Source organism: Gopherus evgoodei, chromosome 6 (assembly GCF_007399415.2).
Source record: "Gopherus evgoodei ecotype Sinaloan lineage chromosome 6, rGopEvg1_v1.p, whole genome shotgun sequence".
Taxonomy (NCBI): Eukaryota; Metazoa; Chordata; order Testudines; family Testudinidae; genus Gopherus; species Gopherus evgoodei.
Genome location: NC_044327.1, coordinates 84,626,731 through 84,648,887, shown reverse-complemented (window position 1 = coordinate 84,648,887; position 22,157 = coordinate 84,626,731). Strand labels below are relative to the sequence as shown.

General features: G+C 39.3%; 1 protein-coding gene across 4 annotated transcripts in view; it reads right to left on the bottom strand.

Moving 5' to 3' along the window:
* The window catches only part of SSBP2 (single stranded DNA binding protein 2), a 249,215-nt gene that overhangs the window by 14,343 nt on the left and 212,715 nt on the right, over nucleotides 1-22,157 (bottom strand). For all 4 annotated transcript variants that reach the window (XM_030568064.1, XM_030568061.1, XM_030568062.1 and 1 more), the window contains 5 exons: nucleotides 19,305-19,353; nucleotides 14,008-14,043; nucleotides 6,142-6,196; nucleotides 2,949-3,019; nucleotides 1,522-1,600 (listed from right to left, as the gene is read on the bottom strand). In XM_030568064.1, coding sequence (XP_030423924.1) covers nucleotides 1,522-1,600; nucleotides 2,949-3,019; nucleotides 6,142-6,196; nucleotides 14,008-14,043; nucleotides 19,305-19,353 — 290 coding nt within the window. The remainder of the gene's footprint in view (nucleotides 1-1,521; nucleotides 1,601-2,948; nucleotides 3,020-6,141; nucleotides 6,197-14,007; nucleotides 14,044-19,304; nucleotides 19,354-22,157) is intronic.

Genomic DNA, 22,157 nt, shown 5'->3' with positions numbered 1-22,157 from the left:
GTCTGCTGCAAAATCACAAGATAGCCTTATTCAAAGTAATTTAGGAAGTTCAGAGACATCCTCCATAAAGACTACTGGGAATTTGTTATTGTTGAATTTTAATTCCTCAGGATCAGTCTGCTAAGAGAGGTTTTGGTGCATTCTTTCCTTAGCTTAAAATCCAATTTTCTCATTTTACCATAGCTTTCTCCACTCTCCTCCTCATTCTCATTCTTCCATGCATCTTGTCTAACAATCTTCAGTTTCTGGTTTAGATTCAGGCCTGAACTATGCTAACTTCTTCTGGTATAACCTAAAGTGCAGGGCAGAAAATCTGTGAGGAAGGGTCAGGGTTGAACAACTGCAAATTCTGTATAATTAGACAAGGCTCCTAACTCCCCCAGATATCACTACTTTTCAGAAATTATAATCTACACAAAGTCCGTGGCTCCTCAGGCCTATCGATGACTGAACACCTTTGGAGCTTTGTAGGATTTCCATGTCTGCAGCCTGCAATGCCCTGCAATCTACATTGTTTCCATTTCTTCTTCACTTCTTACCTGTATAGCTTTTATAATGTGTTCATTGGGCCAGACTGATATTATACAAAGAAAAATATAGCTAATACATATTAAATGACCTCTAAAAGTTACCTAACATGGCTTTTCTATACATAAAAATATCATATCTGTAATGTCACATGTAATTTTGCAGGACAGTTCACATTTGGGGAGAAAGAAGAAAACATTTCAAACATTTCTCTGGCAGGCTGATGAAAAACAGAAGCTATTTGAAGCTGTTTCATGGGGATGAGCTATTAAAAGTAATGCCTGGGAGGTTGGATGAATGGGTAGAGTGAAGTGAGACAGTTAAAACTGCACGATCAATATAATTTACCATTTGGTTTCACAATTTAATACATAGATATCAATAGATGTGGTATATTGTTTCCATATATTATTTATATGATATATAAATATACAAATATGTAAGCACCTGCACCAATCTGTGATAAAGACATCTTCTGATTACTTGTGTTTTTGTGGGGACTGGGGAAATAGGGAGGAGGAGAAAGCTTTTGTCATCTTCCACATTAGTTTAACATAGTGTACTACAGAACAGGTTTAAAAATTATATTCTGTTAATATACAATATAAGCGACACTTTATTAGACCAGATGCATAAGATTATATAAAACATTTTTGAACTTCTGATTGATGTTGATACAGTATTTCTAATTTTCAAATGATTTTATATACATCTCTACCCTAATATAACGCTTTCCTCAGGAGCCAAAAAATAGTACTGCTTTATAGGTGAAACTGCGTTATATCGAACTTGCTTTGATCCACCGGAGAGTGCAGCCCTGTCCCCCCTGGAGCACAGTTTTACTGCATTATATCCGAATTCATGTTATATCGGGTCACATTATATCCGAGTAGAGGTGTACAACTGCCCACACTATTTAGAGCTGTGGTTATTGTGGAGTTACTCATAAAAAACAGTTCTAAAATCAGTATTCACTAGATCTGTTGTCCTTACCTAAAGATCCATTCATATGATGTGATTCCATTCCACCCAATCCACCCATAGGTCCATCTGACCCTGGGCCCATTGGAAACTGTAAAAGGATTATGATAATATATTAAAATTGATATTGATGTATGAATATATTGCAGCTAATATAATAAAAACACAGTAATAAGCACAAAAATAGAAATGGAGAAACTGAACTGTATAGTCTATCTCTGAGTGGATTATTTTTATGTGATTTTCATTTACATTGTTTTCACTTCTTTTTTTCCACCTATACCTCAGTTACCATGTTCTGCACTGCTGGAGAATTCATGTCTGTGCAGAGAGTTAGCTCATTGCCTAAGTACCGCTTATGTCCTACTAAAGTACTACGGTTGGGACTTTCAAAAGTGCTCAGTGATTATTAAAATGTGCTCCTGTTGAAATTAATGGGAGTTTCACTATTGACTTCAATGAGAGCAGAGTTAGGCCAGTACAGACCATTTTTGGAAATCTCACCCTAGCTGTGCTGAGCATCACAGCAGACTACAGCACATTACCACTAAAACAATATAAAGTTCTGCCAGTTCAGCATTTGGAATTCAGAGTTTATCATTAAACCTCGGTCTTCAAATTGAGAACACAGATATTCACAGCACTCCTAGATAAACATGAAATGAATTTCAATAAATGCATTACAATTAAACCATTACTTAAGTTCTTATGGCCTTTTTTCAAATGGACCTCTAACTAACTACGTGGTCCGCATGCATAAATGATGTCTAAATTGAGGGCAAGGGTTAGAAAGAGAAGAAAGTTCTTTCTAAAAATGCAAGTTTTCAGCACTTCCAGAATGGCCGGATGTAAAATAATCAGTGGTGTCATAGTTAATATTTAATGGTTGTCATTAAGCTTCATATTTAACACTACTCAAATGAACAAGGCAGATCTTACCCTTGAGAAAGCTATTGATTTTATCCATCTATAGAATTGGTAATAAATAATTGACTGGGTCACATTCAGAAGTTTTCCTGGCATTATTAAGTAGAAATATATTTTTGTAATTAAAGTTTAAGTTCTGCACATACTAATAGCAGCTAATAGGGTGTACTACTGGGACCAGAACAGCATACCCAGGATGACAGATTTAGTGTTATCTGCCTAACAGATTTACATGCACCGCTTACAGTTTTTACATGCACAAATTTCAATGTATTTAAGGTGCTAAAGGACTGTTGTGTATGTGCCACAAGACTGATTTGAAATATTTCAGAGACATTACAGATGCAGAAAAATATGAGTTTTGACAATGGGAAGCAAGTGATGTGTACCCACTCAAAATGGGAAAGATAAGCATGATTCAGATAAAATGAAGGTCTGGTGATTCAGTGCATGAATCAATACATGATTCATGGCTCACAGTGCAGAAAAATACATGATAGGTTCATATTTACATTAGATCTGTTGGGTCCAGGTGGTACTGCATTCATTAAAGTGTACATGTTGTCTCCAGAGTTAGTTGAATCTGAAACAAATATTATTTTAATTATCAACATGTGATTTGAGATAAAACTGCTCACCTACTACACTTTCTATCATTTTGTTGATATTTCTCCTATGTCTGAGCCAACGTTACAGAGTGACAATATATTGGAAGATTTCATTGCATCTCTATTCTTAGCCAAATGGTAGAGCTATGAAAAGAAATAATTGCAATGCTCCCTAAATGGCTTCTGTGACTACTTCTAGACTGAGTTTATGCATTATTGTTAATATGTCTATAAATCTTCAAAAATTTGTAACCACTTAGTTCCTAAAACACTTTTTCTAAAACCTCCAGATTACTTTACTAACTTTCTGCAGTCTCTGTGAAAGGAGAATTTCTCACTTACTAAATACTTTTATGCTCTAGTTTCCACCAGTGCTGATCAATGGGTAGTGCCTGCTTATGCAGATTTCAGATTAGTAGCAGCCAATGAAAAGCTCTAATTTTCATGCCTGTCAGCCAGCTAAACACTGTCTCGTTCTCTCTCCCTAAGGCTTGAAAACTTCCAAAGCTAAAATCTCGATTTTAACTAACAGGACAATATAATGAAACCTATGGAACTATTTGACTGGACTAAGGGTTGAGTAGAAGCCAGGGCCCAGAAAATAATTAGTAGGTAAGAAATTCTTGGTTTTGAACCATGGCTTGCCACCAGTTGTAAGCATTTCTCATAGACATTTTGCAGAGAAGACAAAAAAGGACTGTAGCCAGAGAGACAACATATTCACCATTTCCCCAAGAAAACAGCAGTTGAGACACTTGGTCGGGGCAAGTGATGAACACATCTGCAAAAGGACACATCCAACAATGGAATTACATCACATCTATGATGTTTGTAGAAAGAGCAGAGAGAGAGCCCAGTAGCTGCATTCCACAATTCCTCCACAAAATCTCCCTTTTCTCTGCCCTATAGACAATGTAAAAAAGACTCAGAGAGCTCTGAGCTTAATGGAGCACAGATAGTTCACCGCTTTCTGAGACAAAGTGGGGGCAATGGGAGACCCTGTGCATGCCCTTTGAAACAGAATTACTTCTATTTATATAGAAAGATGAAAGGAGGAAAAGCACATACTTTACTGAAATGCCTAGGAATTAGGAATGCATCCCTAGGCTAAAGCTAGGAAGTGTGATACCTGCTCCAAGGGGTTAAAATCAAGCCTAATGTATCCTTCCTTCAAGAGCCTCACTACTTTGGTACAATTTTCTAAGCATTAACTAATATTGGTGAGATAATAAACCCATTATATGCATGGAATATCACTACAAAGATTCTAGTGTACTGTCTCCTCCATCCATCCCAAGAAAGGAACTAGACCAGGGTTTCTCAAACAGGGGTCGCTGTTGTGTAGGGAAAGCCCCTGGTGGGCCGGGCCGGTGTGTTTACCAGCCCCATCCATAGGTCTGGCTGATCGTGGCTCCCACTGGCCGCGGATCACTGCTCCAGGCCAATGGGAGCTGCTGGAAGCGGGGGCCGCGATTGGCTGGACCTGCGAACGGGGCAGGTAAACACACTGGCCCGACTTGCCAGAGGCTTTCCCTACACAAGCGGTAACCCCTGTTTGAGAAACGCTGAGCGAGACCTAAGCATTCAGACTGGCATAAAATATCTCTCAGAGACAGAGAGAGAGACAGAGAGATTGAAAAAAAATCCTATTTGGCTTCTTCTGCTGTCATTGAGAAACAAGTTCTTCAAACACCAGGTCCTTCTGAAAACAGACAACATGGCTCTCCTCAAGGAGTGACGCCTCTATTTTTGTTAGTTATTGTCTTAAACACATACTAGTGGTTTGGCCCACTGGGACACTAACAGTTGGAGGGTTTTGTTTTCAAAGATTAGTTCCCTTGGTAGCTTTCCTGGTGGCTGTTACTTGAATATTTTTATTCCATAGCTTCTCTTTCCTCCATCAAAACAAAAGGCTTGTTCAATAGTCCATATTAGCCACTTACATATGCCACTGGCAATTTACTGCTGTGTTGAATGTTTTCAGACGTACATGCTATTTGAGGAGCTTGTTTTTACATTAAATTGAATATTTATCTGCCAGCACATATTAGTCATCTTCTTAAGCATTGAACAGGAGAGGAGTCCTTCTTTTTTCCTATCACAGGTTGTGTTTTAAAAATTCTAGCCACATATTTAATGAGGTTTTTCCATCAGTATAGGAAAACTTCCAGGGAAGGGTTGGGAAGCTCTCCTTCTGGCTCTTAAAAAGGACTTCCCTATCCTTCATGCAAGTAATGATGGCAGGGAGGTAGGAATATGTGGGTCTGAAGACGTAAGGTGTCACAGAGATGGAAAAGTCTCTAGAAGTGGTGATCAATGACCTCTTGGTTGATGAAAGGAGGATGAGAAAGAGATGTGCTTCTTAGGAGTGGAAGATTCCCAGAAGTCCTAGATTGATCTAGTGAAGATCGGTTAAGTCGAAACACCAGATCAGAGGCAAACATTTTCTGCTTACCAGATCCCTGATGCTATCCATGGGAGGAGAGGAAGTCTTGTGTATGTCCACCCTCCACAACCTCTTCTGATTCTTCGTTCACGTCAGGAACGTTGGAGAACCTTGATGCAGGGAAACATTTGCCACTCTTCTTAATGCAGAGCTAGCTGGCTGAACTGACGCTATTGGACACCCCTTTAAACTCCCACTTGAAGTGTCCCCCAGCTGGATACGCTAGCGACAGTCTCATAGGATACATAAAAGTTACTGGCAAATATGCACTGAACACTAGCAGAAACAATGCACATTCTGTTTAATCTCTTTTTCCTTCAGGTTGCTAATGGAGACCAGAAAAAAATGGCCTTGAGAGCTCTGGATGAAGCCAGTAAAATCATATTACCAACCATACTCCCCCTCTCCAGCAAAGCAGGAGGAAGTATGAGGAGGGATGGAGGAAGGGAGACAGAAGAAGAGTGCAAAAGTGAGAGCTTTTCATTGGCTGTTGCTTGCTGAAATATATATAAGGTGGATCTGTCCATTTGTCTGCACTGGTAGCAAATGGGCACAGGAAGAACTGCAATATAGAATCTGTATATTACCTACCCCCCCTCATCCCGAATGTTATGTACATTGTCTTTAAATTTTCTGATTAGATTTGGATACCTGCAGGACTAGGCATGATGGGTGTTCCTGGTGGCCCTCCACCCCCTGGAGGACCCTAAAAAGGGTAGAAAATATTCAATTAATATAAAAGGAAAAATATTACAGCAAAGACTGAAGATAATTCAAGTGACAAAAGCACATCATAAAGGTTGTGAGTTGTTCTGGTGAAAAGGAACACATTTCCATAAAAGAAAAGAAAGATGTACTCCATCATCTATTTTCTTGTAAACCAGTGAATTTACTCAATGGCAGACTAAAGCTAGTGCCATGGATCTGCAGGCTGAAGCCCTGAATCCCAATATGTGTAGATCCCTGGATCCAAAGAAATCCACTGCTCAAAAACTTTGGGTTCTGTTACTGTCTGCCAGTACTGGAATACAGAAGGGATGCTTTGTTCAGGGCTGTTAATATACAGCTGATTCTCTACTACAGCCAATTTTCCAGCTGGTATTGCTCTCTCCTCACTGACTGTGATGCAGCAGGTTGCTAACTGTAGTGTCAACACTGGCAGAATAAGCTACTGCCTGTTGTTACACAGTACAGGGATCACCTGAGAGAAGAAGAGATGTTCAGAACAAGTGTCTCTCTGTGGAATGTGTGACTTTGGTGGATCCAGGCCCTGATAAACTTAATTCATTTCATAAAACATCACACATTCTCTTTTTTTCATATTTGTACAAATATAACTTAGGATAAATGATTTGAGATTAATGACAAAGTCTCAGCAAAAGATCAGTTTTGCAAATCTGAGTATAGATCTGCAGATATATTGCTATTACATTACAGATAAAAGAGAATGGGAGCTCATCTAGTATTTCCTAAATCTATTTAAAAATAAGAAATGTCTATTTTCTTTTTTCTATTAAATTTTTGTATTTCTGTGTTGCAATTTTTTCTGTGAAAACAAACCATTTAAACAGACTGCCCTGGTTATTAAACAAGCCGTTCTTTTCATTTTCTTTAAAAAAATTACTCCTATTGTTTTGTTCTAAACAACTTAATTCTTTAGCATCATCAGCACCATAATTTCTTCTGTACCACATTTGCAGCTACAGTAATATCTTGAAGTACAATGGAAAGTTGACTGGTTACAGTTTTGATTCAAATATTCTAATATGCAATAAAAAATTAACTCTGAAATTTTCCATAATAAAAATGCTATAAATTGCAATTACTAGAAGGTGGTTTTCATTATCATAGGTCTGTATTGATATTTAAAAATGGTACATTTGCTATTAAAAAGAATGATTTTGTTTCAATATCCATTCTGTTCACTTCATGTCATGGAGCATATTGAGATTTCGAAGTGTGATTGTTCCTGTTTGCTTGAAGGGGCATTGCTGAGATTTGCTATAATATGACCAACATATTTTTGGAAGGAGGGGGGAAGGTTTGGAACTAGAACAATTGAAAAATATCTTTGTGTGCCCTACAAAACGTACCATTTACCGGCTCTGAAGCAGCAGCAATGAGTTCATGAACACTATTTCCAGGCTTATGCTATAATCGAAGTCAGTAATACTGCATTAGTCATTGCTGCCCCTGCCCCCGAGCTGGTACAAATAAAATACTTGAGATATTTGTGGGTTAATACCGCTGGCTGCAAGTTAATGAATAAATGTAACAAATAACTCTAATCTAAACACAAATCTATTATCCAATAATAATAATGTCCCTGTATACCACCAATCTACATACAAACATACATACATACACACACACACACACATACGTCTCTGACCCCTTAAATGACTGACAATGTAATCTACCAACTACCAGTCCTACCAACTACTATCCTGCACTTCTCCCTCAGTAGTGTATTGAGCAAGACCATGGAGTACCTCCTGTGTCTACTAACAAGATTTGTTGCACTACAGATGTTATAGATTCATGGAGTTTAGATCATCTAATGGTCCCTTATGGTCTAATCTGACCTCCTGTGTATCACAGGCCATTCAATTTCAACCAGTTATCCCTGTGTAGATTAACTGGCCAGCAGTGACTACTGGGATCATAAAGCCTGATCTATGTGATGCAGGCCCTAGAACTTTCCCAAAATAATTCCTAGAGCATAACTTTTAGAAAAACATCCAATCTTGATTTAAAAATTGACACTGATAGAGAATCCACCACGATCTTTGGCAGTTTGTTCCAATGGCTAATCACCCTATTAAAAATTTGTCTCGATTTTTTAAATATGAATTTATCTGTTGGGGATTTAGCTGGGGATTTGTCCTGCTTTGAGCAGGGGGTTGGACTAGATGACCTCCTGAGGTCCCTTTCGACCTTGATATTCTATGATTCTATGATCTGGTGTCAGCTTCCAGCCACTGCTGCTTGTTATGCCTTTGTCTGCTAAACGAAAGACCCCTTTAGTACCCAGTATTTTCTCCCACAAAGGTATGTTGTAGTCAAGTCACCTCTCTTCTTTTTGATAAATTAAACAGACTGGACTCATTAAGTCTCTGACTGTAAGGATTTTTCTCCAGCCCTCAAATAATTTTTGTGGCTTTTTGGTGCACTCTCTCTCCAGTTTTTCAACATCCTTTAAAAATGTCAAAAAAAATTGTGGGCATCAGAAGGAGCAGTTATTCATCTCGTACAGTAACTGGAGTTCTTCAAGATGTGTCCCCCTATGGGTGCTTCATGTCAGATGGCGCCTTTGATAAAAGATTATCAGTAGTGGTGCCCGTTCAGCCCGCATATGTGTCCTACACATCCTCGTGCCCCACAGTGACAATACACAGGGCTGAACAGGCAAACTGTCCTCAGTTCCTTCGCTACCACAAAGTCCCACCAGGGCAACTCCGAAACAATGGGGAACGAGGGAAGATAGTGAAGCACCCACAGGGACATATATCTCAAAGAACTCCAGTTAATGCACAAGGTGAGTAACCTTTCTTTCTTCAAGTAATATCTGTATGGGTGCTCCATTTCAGGTAACTCCCAAACAGTATCCCAACAGGATGGTGGAAGCTTCAGAGGAGACTCCAATACTGAAGACAGAACTGCACTGTCAACTGCCACTTCTGACCTAGAGGTATGACCCAAAGCATTGTTCTTGAGGAAAGTATGTGCTGAAGCCCTAGCTGCAGCTCTGAAAATATTAGCAACTGGAACATCCTTGAGTAATGTCATAGATATATATTGTGACATGGTAGAATGGGCTAACATAGTTCATTAGATGTTGGTGGAGTCATAAAGTGAAATAATACATCCAGAGATTCACCTTGAGAGCCTTTTCGTGGAGATAAAGGAACTTTTAGATCTGTCCTAAATCAAAACAGTCTGGGAGACTTTCAGAATGGCTTGGTCCAGTCTAGATAAAATATCTAACACCCTTCTGACATCTAAGGAATGGAAAGTAGCTTCCTGTTTGAAATGATGTGGTTTTGGGGGGAAACAGTAAATGAATGGTCTGGTTAAGATGAAATTCAGAGGACACTGGGTAGGAACTTGGGATGTGGCCATTTTAAAACCTTTTCTTTGAAAAATACTGTAAAGGGGGGATTTGCTATTAGAGCCCCCCATTCTCCCACTCTCCATGTGGAAGTGATGCACTCCACGAAAGCTGTTTTCATGGAGAAGTGGAGTAGAAAACATGGAACTAATGGTTCAAAGGAGCATGTCATAAGGCCATTTAGGACAAGGTTTAAATCCCATACTGGGGCAGGTTCTCTTACCTATGGATAAAGACTCATCAGACCTTTATGAAATCTTAGGTTATGGGGTAAGCAAAAATCAAAAAACCTTCTACTGATGAGTGAAAAGCTGTTACAGTCACCAAGTGAACCTTGGAAGAACTCATACTGATCTTTTTAATTCTAACAGGTATTCCAAAATGGTGGAAAGAGAAGAACAGATAGGAAGCACTAGTCGATGGATACACTGTAAGTGAAATCTCTTCCATTTCTGAAGGTATTTCTAGTAGATGTTTTTCTGCTATTTAACAAAACCTGTTATACCACTGTTGAGCAGGAAATCTCTAACCCCAAGAATCATCTAGCCATGCCTGAAGTCACAAAATGTCCAAATTGGGGTGAAGTGTCCAACCAGCATCCCGAGACAATAGGTGGTAATCAAGAGGAAGTCTCAGCAGCAGACAAGATGTGAATTGAATCAGGTAAGGTACCAAACTTGTCTTGGTCAAGTTGGCACAGTCAAAATGATCCACCTCTGGAAGTCCCTAGGTTAGAAATATACTCATGAATCAAACTCCCAGTAGTAACTGAGAAAAGTGTCTGCTTAGGTGGTTGGCAATAACGTTTTGTATGCAGTGGAGGTAAGAAGCTGAGATAGCTAGATGGTTGGTAATGCTTCACTTCACTTCAACTTCAGAGCTTCACTGTTTCGGCAGAGAGTGAAGGGGAACAGGCCTCCCCCTGATGATTGATGTAGAACGTGCAGGCCACATTGTCCGTTATTATCTTGACTGATTTGGCTTTGATCAGTGGGAGTAAGCATTTCTGACTGCCTCAACTCCAGAATGTTGACATGTAGGTGACTCTCTTGGGAAGACACTTGCCTTGGATGATGTGAGGACCAAGATACGCTCCCCATCCCAAGAGGGATACCTGAACAGATAATGGTGGCTGGAGGAGGTTGAAAGAAGGGGATTCCTGAACAAACTTTGGATGGGTTCTTCCACAAGTGAACAAGTGTAGAACTCGATGGGGATTAGAAACCTGACCTGTTTGTTGAGGCTGTGCTTGTTTATTGTGTAGACAGTGGAGATAGAATGTGACATGCTAGCTCACAAAGATACAAGCAGCCATATGGCCCAATAGCTGAAGACAACTCCTTGCCAAAGTTTGAGGACTTAACTGAAACTTTGCAATAAGAGTCTGCAGAATCACAAACCTGTCCACAGGTAGGTAAGCCCTGGCTATCATGGCATCTGGAGAGGCTCCTATGAAATCTATCTGTTGAACCAGGATCAAAACGGACTTTACAAGATTGATCTGGATACCTCAAGCGTGAAACAAGGAACATGTCATCTGTAGTGTTGATAGGACCTCCTGATCAGATTGGCTCCAGACTAACCACTCACTGAGATAAGAGAAAACAACAATGACTAGAAGACACTGGCGAGTGGCTCTGACTTTCATCACCTTTGAGAATACCCTTGGGGCAGAGGAGAGACTGAAAGTATGTTGAAAGTGTTTGTGATTGACTGTAAACTGAAGAAACCTCTTGTGAGAGAGGTGAATCACAATATGGAAATACACGTCCTGAAGGTAGCGTGCCACAAACCAATCCTCAGAATCTAGAAAGGGAATATATATTGATTTTCTGCAAGGGTCACCATCTTGAATTTCTGTTGTTTTACACAGTTGTTGAAATGTCTAAAATATAATTTGGTTTCCATCCCCCATCCTTTTTGGGGACCAGAAAGTACTTGGAATAGAACCCTTTTACCTGGTGCTGAAGTGAAACTGGTTCTATGGCCCCAAAATGTAGGAGAGAGGTAACCTTCTGATTCAGCAACTGATTGTCAGTTCCCTGAAAAGGAACAGGGAACAGAGTGGGAGGGACAGATGGTGGTGAAATGGATGGAATAGTCAGAATTTACAACTTTCAAAATCCATTTGTTGGATGTTAATCTCTCACAGGCGCCTTGAAAATGGGAGAGGCAGAATCCAATGGCAAGGAAGAAGGTTGGTTAGTGCAGCAGTAGATCTGTGTGAAATGGGTGGTTTGGACTCTTGACCAAGCTATCAAAACTGACACTTGACAACACTGGTGGCTGCGATGTAGTGGTTGTAGTAGATGTTTTCTTCTTTGAATACCTCGGTCTCAGCTTGTGGTTCAGGAGGTCTACAGAAACCAGAAAAATGGGCTGGGCATCACCTCCGCACTGTTTGAGATCTACTATATTTTTCTTATTTGCAGGAGTATAGATCTCTTCTGGTCTTTATTTTATGGGGTAGTTTTTGTGTTGTGTTGCCTCCTGCACTCATTAACTGCATCCACAACCAAGGAATTCAGTGAGGGAGGTGAAAATAAAAATTCTGAATTCTCCTCTGGGACATGCATTTCTTGTCAGCACATTTGCCAATTGGGGGTGCCACAGCTGGAATCTGCCAGATGGTCCTGTCTGGCTCCAAAGAGTCTCATTAACTGGGAGTGGCATGCATGACTAAGCTGAAAAGTGTAAAATGTTCAGGAGTTTATGAAGGGGGCCCTGGACTTCTTCACAAGAATTCTGACGCCCATCCATAATTCACTTCTTCAAGTCCTGGAATTGTTTAATGTCATGTGCTATGGAAGGTCGTGGAGGCACTGTCATCGTTAGATGAGGTGGTAATGAAATATTCATATGAGGTGTTGCTTCCTTATCAGCCCTTGTTCTTCAAGTGGAGGAGGAAGTGAAGGTAAAGAAGAGCAAGAGTTTCTGTGCTCACTGCAGAGTGAACTTCTCCCTTCCCTCGTCAGAAGTTGTTGACAGTACACGGCCACTGAGATGGATCACAAGACATAGGAGGAAGAGGTAGCCACTGCTGGTCACCTCAGGTGGCTGGAGGTCGAGGTCACCTCTCCTCTCTTCTCTCCACATGTGGAGAAGAATAATGTCACATTGAATAAACAGGAGATTCCTGACCACAGAGTTACGAGTCAGAGTCAGAATATCCTTCAATATATTCCATGGGATGTGATAAGTGCTCTCCCTGGATGGCAGAAGTCAGGGAATCGGGGAGGTCTTAATGAGAGAAGTACCTTCAGTGACCCAGAGGATCTAGGTACTGAAGGATGTGCAGAAGCAGACAGTAGAGAAAACTCTGGTTCATTAGGTACAAAGAGGTCTCTTGAGTACCAGAACTCCTGTGGTACCACAGGAAAGATGGAGGTTGATATCAGTACTAAGGTGGTATCTGGCTAGTATGTGCCATAAGGTGAGCCTACACAAACATTTATTGAAGACATGCAGACCAGGGTATCGAAGCAGGTACTGAGTGCACCAGAGAACCAGATGGTGCTGATCTCTTCATCGTAGAATGTCTGCTAATATGGCTGTGACCTATAACAGAGAAGGTCTTCAGTACTGGGTCTTGTTTGGAAGAGGCATAGCACTTAGAAGCCTTAGACACCTTTATGGTACAGGACACACTTGGAGCCTCAGTAACACTCATTTTGGGGTCTAAGATCTACAGGGACTGAGATGTCTTTAAGGGAGATCTAATGGTCATGCTCCTCTTGATGGTACTTGTCAGCTCTGAGTGCAAGGCTATCAGTCCCACAAGTACGGATGTACAGTCCCCCAAAGCTTTGGGTGACTAGGACCTTGAGGAGTATGAGATAGCAGTTGTTTTATCCCTTGTAGCTCTCAGTGACTGGGACCCAGCAGCTCACAGGGAAGCATTCAGGTAGCTGCTGAAAAAAGGAGTTTTCAGGCCTTCAGGAGGTAATTATAAGTAACAGAGAGTAAAAATGTCCCATAAAACATTAGCTGTGAGCGTCTTTTTAAGTGATGTGCTATACATCTTTTGGGAGGTTTAAGCTTTTTTAGTTCTTCCAATTAATTTTTTTCTGCAGAGCTTCAAAAATTCAAGCACATTATTGTGTCATCAAGAAAAGGCTGGTTTTTTCTCCTTTAGTATTGAAGCACTGAAGTATTGCATTGGTTACAGAAACATATGCTGAAGTAAACCACAGCACTCAAGGCAATTTTGACCAGACTGATAACTGTTCTAGTAATGAACACCAACATATGTGCTGTAGATGGCAGACAAAACAACTAAACACAGATCAGATGTTCACTTCTCAACCAATACACAAGGGTTCTTCTTAACATCTGGACAACTATTTCTGTCCCTAAATAACATGTAACATCAATTCTAATGAGCAAACATACACAAGGGTACTTACTACATAATTCCCAGGAGATGCTGAAGAGTACGGTATCTAGAATGTAAAGCAAAACAAAATAATATATTTATTTTCCATTAAGATGGAGAAATGCAGTCCATACCAAAATTTACTGAGGATCTTATTCTGAAGCACATTTTTAAAATTCATTTTTAGAGAAGAGGGAGCAGATAGGGAGCAAATACTCAGGTTAAACATAATGCTGTCTAGGAAACATCTCATAGTAAAACATGCAGTACAGAGTCACAGTCAAAGAGAATTTCTGTAAATAAAAGATACTTAATATTCCAGTTTAAGACTGCTGTGTCCCAACTCCTACATAGTAATATATTTGTTGTGTCTTGCACTGAAAATAATTAGGTTGCTTTCAAGACATTGGTGGCTTCTTAGGCCCTAATCCTGCAAAACACTTAAGCATGTGTGTAACTCTGCTCACCTGAGTAACCCTACAGGACTAAGTAATGCACATGCTTGAGTGTCTGCAAGATCAGAATCACTAGCTTCTTTAGATCCACATTCTGTGATGTGTGACTGCTGAGCAGAAATTGTTACTTTTTAAAAAGGCAGACCGCAAGCTATGGCACAAGTTATGCTACTTGCACCTACCAATATCGTCTTCAGGCTTCATCTGCAGGAACCACAATAATACAATATAAAGATCCACTAACTGTGGCAAAAGGTTAGTAGTGAGGTTATATGAGTATTAGCCCAATTCAAGACAGCATTAAGCATGGGCTTAACTTTAAGTCAATGGGACTTAAGCAAGGGAACAGTGATGGACTTAACATGTGATTAAGTCTTTAACTGAATCAAGGGCCACAAGTTGACACTCTCTTTGATCTCAAGGGACACTGATGGTATTCTTTCTGCATGCTTGAGGAAAGAATTTTCTTTTTAAAGAGTCAGTGTCCCAACTGAACATCAGAGGGGCAGCCGTGTTAGTCTGGATCTGTAAAAGCAATTGAACATTAAATTAAATTTGTGGAGATTCGTTACAGAGATACCCTGGAAAACTCCAGCTGCTGGTAAGTAATATAGTTTTCCTCTTCATGAAATAACTTCTATAGATCTTCTCTATAGGATATTGGAGAGTAACAGCTCAGGAAGTTGAGCTGAGAATTAAGAAACTGGAAAATCACTTTGCCAAAAGAATTTGCTTATCTCACTGCAGATGACAGACAATATTGTATAAATGTATCTAAGTCAGGAGTTCTCAAACATTTTCATAGTCTTGGCCACATCTTTCCCACTCATGATTCAGCAGGCCACTGAAACACACCCCACTATTAAATGGAAAAAATGTTATTTTAAACCCACTGCATTTATCCTCAGAAGCCACAAACACTGTGATGTTCTGAAACTCTCACACACTGAAGATGTGAACTGCCTCTTGGCATCTAATCTCTGAAGGATGGACTTGCTTCAGAATGTATGAGAAAATGAAAAAAAAATAAGATAGATTCAATTTTATGGGAATCATTATAGAATATTAGAAGCGAGAGATGCAAAAATCTATTCTGCACCTTCCTGTCCATCTCCTGATCAAAGCAGAATTAATCTAATCTACAATTTCTAGTGTTAGTCCAAAGTAGCTTTTAATATCCCAAGTAAAAGGTCTACCAGCACTTACTTTGCAAGATTTCCACATTCTAATATGTCTTACTGTCTGAAATCTATACATTATTATGCTGGCATAAAATAGCCAGAGTGCACTGTACTCCAGCAATCCCACCTCGTTCCCTTCCTTGCCTACACTGGCCATCCCCTGACAAATCTTCTATGCAAGGGGCAGGAAGGAATAGCATAGATCTAGCTGAATTTGGGGTTTTTTTAGCTTGGCTGCTCCAAGGGAGGCACTGGAAATGATTTCTACCCAGGCTGGCAAAATACCTAGGGCCAGCCGTGAGGCTGACTATAGGGTCAGAGAAAAATAGATAATGGAGTAGCGGTTCTCAAACTGTGGGTCAGGACCCCACAGTTGGTCGTAACCACATTTCATTGGGGTCACCAGGGCCAGCATTAGACTTGTTGGGACCCAGGGCTGAAGGTGAAGCCCGAGCTCCACCCCAACCTTGAGCGGTGGAGCTTGGCCTCTAGCCCCCTCTCCCACCACCCAAACTGATGGAACTCTGGCTATGGACCCCTCTCTCACCACCTGTGCCAGCGGGGCTTGGGCTTTTACCCGCCCCATCCCGTCCCCCTTGGGGGTCATGTAGTAATTTTGTTGTCAGAAGGGGGTTGCGGTGCAATGAAGTTTGAGAACCCCTGACTGTAGTGCAAAAGGTATTGGCCTAAGTAAGCCTAAAGAGATCTGTGTTCAATTCCGAGCTCAGCCAAAGACTTCCTGTGCGACCTTGGGTAAATCAGTTAATCTACTCTTGCGTCAGTTCCCCATCTGTAAAATGGGGATGATACTTCTCTACATCACAGGGATGTTGTGAGGATAAAAATTCTTTAATATAAGCGAGGTATTCAGTTACCACAGTAACAAAGGCTATAAGAATATAGACAGCTCAGCCTCTCACTATGCCAGGTGTGTTCTGCAAGAGTTCCCTTTATGTCACTGGAATAGCACAGAGGGGCCATATCTTAAAAGAGAGTTTAGATCAAGATCTATGTTCTGGGGAGCTTACAATCTAAACAGACATTGAGTTGACAAACATGGGGAATCAGAGGCAACAGCAGCAAACAACTGAGCAAGTGGTAATGTTCAACATGCATCTTGTTCTATATTTGTTTCCCCTCCTCCTCCTCCTCTCTCAGACTCCCTTAAGCTCTCCTTTAACATCAGTTCATTGGGAGGCGAAGACGAGATATGCATTATGGCAGCTCTTTTAAAACAACTCTTCCCCTTCTCCCCATCTCTAACAATTAGAAATCTAGTACAAAATCTGAATAAACATAATGGTTAAGACAGAAGGTCCTGACTTCACTACAAGCTCAGTTATTGAATTGCCATGAGCCTCATGTATGGGGCAATGCCTTGTTTCTATTTAGTATATTTTTCAAAAATGTATATAGCAAGCAAGTCTTTCCATTTCTCTTAATTCTTTTTTTTTTTGGGGGGGGGGCACGTTTTGCTGGTAGGTATGTTTTAAATGAAAGACCCATGGAGCTACATATACAAGGTTAACAACTAAACTATTTGATGAAATATAGAGCATCAGTTAAAACAATCACTGATATCACTTTTATAAAATCAGCATATGCTGTAGGTTTAAGGAAACCCATAATCTGAACTACTTCAACAGTATTCTCTTATTTTGCATGCTTTGAAACCCCCTTTTTCCTGCTTATGAAAGAAAATGTCAACAAATCTTAATTAATAATTAGTAACTAAAATATGCACAGGGCATGTCCTAGATGTGTACTTTCATATCAGATTACAATAGTTTTAAAGGACTAATTTCTATTCAGTGGGTTTTAACATTGTGCCTAAATTCTGTAACTATTTCCCTGATTTCATTCTAATCAGGTAGATAATACATATTTTAAGTCAATGCCAAAGATCACAATTCAGGAAAATATCCATATTCAAGACAGCACTTGTGCATGTGCATAAATTCCAATGACTTGCTTATGTACTTAAGTGTTTTCATGAATCAGGGTCTATACCTGGTCTCTTGCATGTACTTGCATATTGAATTTAATAAACATAAAATTCCATGGTAGAATAATCTTCTCTACCTTATTTTAAAACAATCAAGACATTTAAAACAAAAAAGAATATTAAGGATGTCACACTAAAAGCTGGGAAAATGCAAATTAAGGCCTACATTTACTTATTTGTAACTCAGTCATGAAACACTGAGCTCTTTTTCTTTTTGTACATTATTATTATTATTATGAAAAACTGCCAGCCTCAGTTCACATTGTCATAGATTTTGTGTACTTTTTATTTTGAGTGTGTGTATAAGAGTTAACATTAGCATATCATGATCCACATTCCACAAAGTTAATATTACTGTAAATTGAGCTGGACCTCTGAATTATATGACAGGTAAGTATAACCCAGAAAGAAAATAGGTAGGGGGAGATTTTCAAATAAAGAAGAGGGAGTTAAGCACTCAGCGCTCAGTGAAAGTTGGGCACCTAACTCCCCTGTGACTTTGATAATCTCTCCCTTTTAAAATTTATTTTAAACATTTATTGCATTACATATACGATAATCAGCAAACACCACTAAAATCAAAATGAGGAAATAATTTACCCAAATTTACAGCCAATCTGAGCCCAAAGATCTGGCACAGTGGCAAACCACATAGAAGTCATTCTATCAAATTACAAGGATCAATTCCTACATAGAAAAGGAATACACAAGAGGATAGCAAATACAAAACAAAACAAAAAATCACAAAAGAACATAGGAAACACTCCTCTTCCGATCCACCAATAGATAAATAAATTCCAGTCAAGGATAAACCTGATACACCATGTCCTAGGGACAGCCAGAAATAGAGTCTAGTAACAGCTGATCCATGTAAATGCAAAGTAGAAATATATGATGATACATGTTCACTCAAGTACTTTGGGTATAGATTAGGAAGGGTTTCACTGTGCTTTCTAAAACTAACCCCTTGAACTGTGAATTACCTTCTGTAGAGCTACCAGCCAAAGCAAGTCATGGAAGGTGGGCATTACCAAACTGTTCTTGCCCTAAGCAGCTATTGAACAACCTCCTTTTGTAGCTGTTGCAGCCTATTAATTTGGAGAGTGTACTACTTTTCATGAAGGCCAAAATTTAATTGTTAAACCTATCAAATGGATCATGTTTTGAGAAATTACACTATGATTTGAGTGGTACAGAAATTAATGTGGCTTTTTCCATATATAAGCCATGAGACGATACATAAGAGCGCATCTTATCAAACTGTGGTCTATGTAGAGCTGGTTGGTCAGATGGTACTGACTTCTATTCTATTTTGTTATATTGTATTAAAAAAGCTAAAAATATATTAAATACTATGCTAATATTAATTTTTCCTTTGGACAATTTGCTGTAGTTGCCTCAGGGCTGTTATGTGATTATGAACAGGAGAGCAGATGGTCTGCACAATCATGAGTGGGAGGAAAGGTGGTCTACTAGAAGCTTTCTATTAAGATGTGGTCCATACTGTGAAAAAAGCTGGAGAACCCATGCATCAGGGTTGAAAAAAAAACAGTACAGAGGGCAACAAAATATGGCATGCACTATTCTATTTTCTGAATACAGTTTTTTTTCCATACATGGGCATATTAAGAAGGAATAACCCCTCAAAACATAGGATACTGTCCAACACACTTAAATATTTACTTACAGAATTGGCATTCGTTGGGTTTGGCCATGGTCTACCACCTCCTGGACCCCTGGAATATAAAATGACAAATGAGGATTTAATCAAACAAAGTTTGGTTTCTGATCAACTCTGCTACCAAGAAGCTAAATGTCAGCTGCTCTATAATGTAACTTGACCACAATCTGTTCCCACTGTAGAATATATGCTTTTTTAAAAATTGCTATCTTCTACTGGTGTCTTCTGGTAGCATCATCATTTTTCACTGCAGTAAAGTGTGATTATAAAATACAAGTATACTTTGTTATAGTGTTAAACTAATACAAGATCATCATAGCTAAACTACCACCAGCATTTAAACAGTTTAGCAGATACTATACAAAATTATTCTTAAAAGATTGTTTGTCACTACAAGCTCACCAGTTATATCTAGACATATTTAAGTGGCTAAATCATATATTGTGGACTTCTGTACTTTTCAGGACACCATCTGCTAGGAACTATATGACAACAACTCCTTCAGAGCTTTGATCCCAGAGGTATAGAAAGCAGTGTAGGAGACACTGGAGTTTTGCACAGATCATAGATAGCTGCCAATTAGGGATCCAGCCCTCCTGAGTATTCTGCAGGATGGCAAATCCCATGCCTCCAACAACATGACATGAAAGAAAATGTAAATTTGTGCCCCTATATAGTTTTTTTTTTCCTGCATAGGGGAGAATTTGGCCCAATGTTACATAAACACAGCATTTTATGGTTTAATTGAATTATTATGGTACAGTAATATTTAAAAGGCAGTAAAATGTGCTATTGATAAGATTCAAGACAATCGATTCCTCATAAGGAGTATTTTCAGTTGTATTCTGGTTATTGACGCCATAATAAAAATACATATGCTGTGAATGCCTACCTACAGTATAGCCCAATTCAGAAAGATACTAAAACATGTACTTAACTTTAAGCATGCAAGTTGTATACAGGCTTAATTTTCTTCCTAAATTTAGACTATAGTAAGAATTTACATACTACGTATCTATAATACCATCTATAATTTGTTTAATAAAAATAACTATTGTTCCTCATAATTAAGCTTTAAATTAATTTTTATAAAATCAAATTGTCTCCAATACAAGAAAGTGTGTATGTGACAATATTGTAACTTTGTTTTCGCCCCCAAAATTTGAATGTGACGTAAAGAAAAATACACGGAATACATAGAATCAATATTAGGGTTGGATGAGACGTTAGGAGGTCATCTAGTCCAATCCCCTGCTCAAAGCAGGACCAACACCAACTAAATCATCCCAGCCAGGGCTCTGTCAAGCCGGGCCTTAAAAACCTCTAAGGATGGAGATTCCACCACCTCCCTAGGTAACCCATGCCGGTGCTTCAACACCCTCCTACATCTGGATTAATGTAAATACTTAAAAAGTACGAAGCAGACTAAGTGAAAGCTCATCTTGCATCTGACAAGGTACTGGATTTTGCAAATTTACTAGAAATCATAGGAGAAACTTCTATGTAGAAAGCTACAAAAAGCACCAAGGCAGATTCTGCCCAGGAGGTATATGATTATATGGAGTTGAATATTGGTTGTTTTTTTTAAATTAGCCAGCTGCAAAGTTCTTTACAGCAATGTGAGCAGCTTCTCCACCCCCCACTTCTAATAAATGTTTATTATGGAGCTCTCGACATATTCATAAAACATTACTATTAATGGACCAGTTTCACAATATAATCTTTTATATATAGAAGACTCATATGTCTAATTACAATAGCATTCTTTAGAAACACAGTCATCATTTCCATACTTTCATTTTTTACAGAACTACTGGATGTTACCTCTTTGAGGACCCCTTTAACAATAACCCAGATGTTTCCTTCAGTGAAAATATCAATATGTTGTGAAGTAAATAAGGTTTTTAAAATGTTTAAGAAGCTTCATTTAAAATTAAATTAAAATGCAGAGCCCCCCAGACCAGGATCCAGGCAGTGTGAGTGCCACTGAAAATCAGTTTGCGTGCTAACTTTGGCACACGCGCCATAGGTTGCCTACCCCTGCACTAGAGGGAGGTTAATTCCCAACAGCCTTTAAAGAGCACAGCATATGCTTGGCTGAAGCATGGGGAGAAGGAGCTATGACTGGCTACTTCATGCCTTCTTTATGTCATAGAGAAGCTCCTGAGTACTTCAAGTACAGGAGCTACAATTCTGGGTAACTCTTATGTGCAAGGTGGGAATAAAGCCACTTCTTCCCTCCCTCTTCACTGTGCGGCTGTATAACCCACACATGTCCTGGATGTGGGATTCTGTCCCATCTAGTGGCACTGAGACCACTGAGAGAGAGAGAGAGATATTAATGAGTCTGCTCCACAGCCTTAGTTGAGAGCCATGTGGCTTTTAGCTCATGCAGTAGAGGCTAATGCACTAAGCTCTAGAGGCCCCAGATTTAATCCCAATGATTGGGGTCTGATGGTGTTACAGCTAGCCATGTGCAATTGTCTCAGCACAAGAAAAAGTGTGCTTACCTACTGCTGAGGTATTGAAGTTGTACTTCAACCATGATTGTTTCATTTTCTGCTAACTGGCAGGTGAGGAGCTCCTTTCTGAGACAGCAACCTGTCTGTTTTTCCTATATAAAGTCTCTCTCATGTGTACAAGTATCCTCAAAATACTTTTTTTGCTTCTATTTCTATTTTTGTTATTAAATAGCAACAAATTTTGTAATGAATAGTTTAGTTTTGTTTTCCTTTGTTGGAATCTCTTTCTTGAGACCCTTTCTACAATTTGTGTTGTACCTATACTTGATTTCAAATATCTAGTTATTTTATCTACATTAATTTCCAATAATTGTCCTGGGTGCAACAGAAGATATCT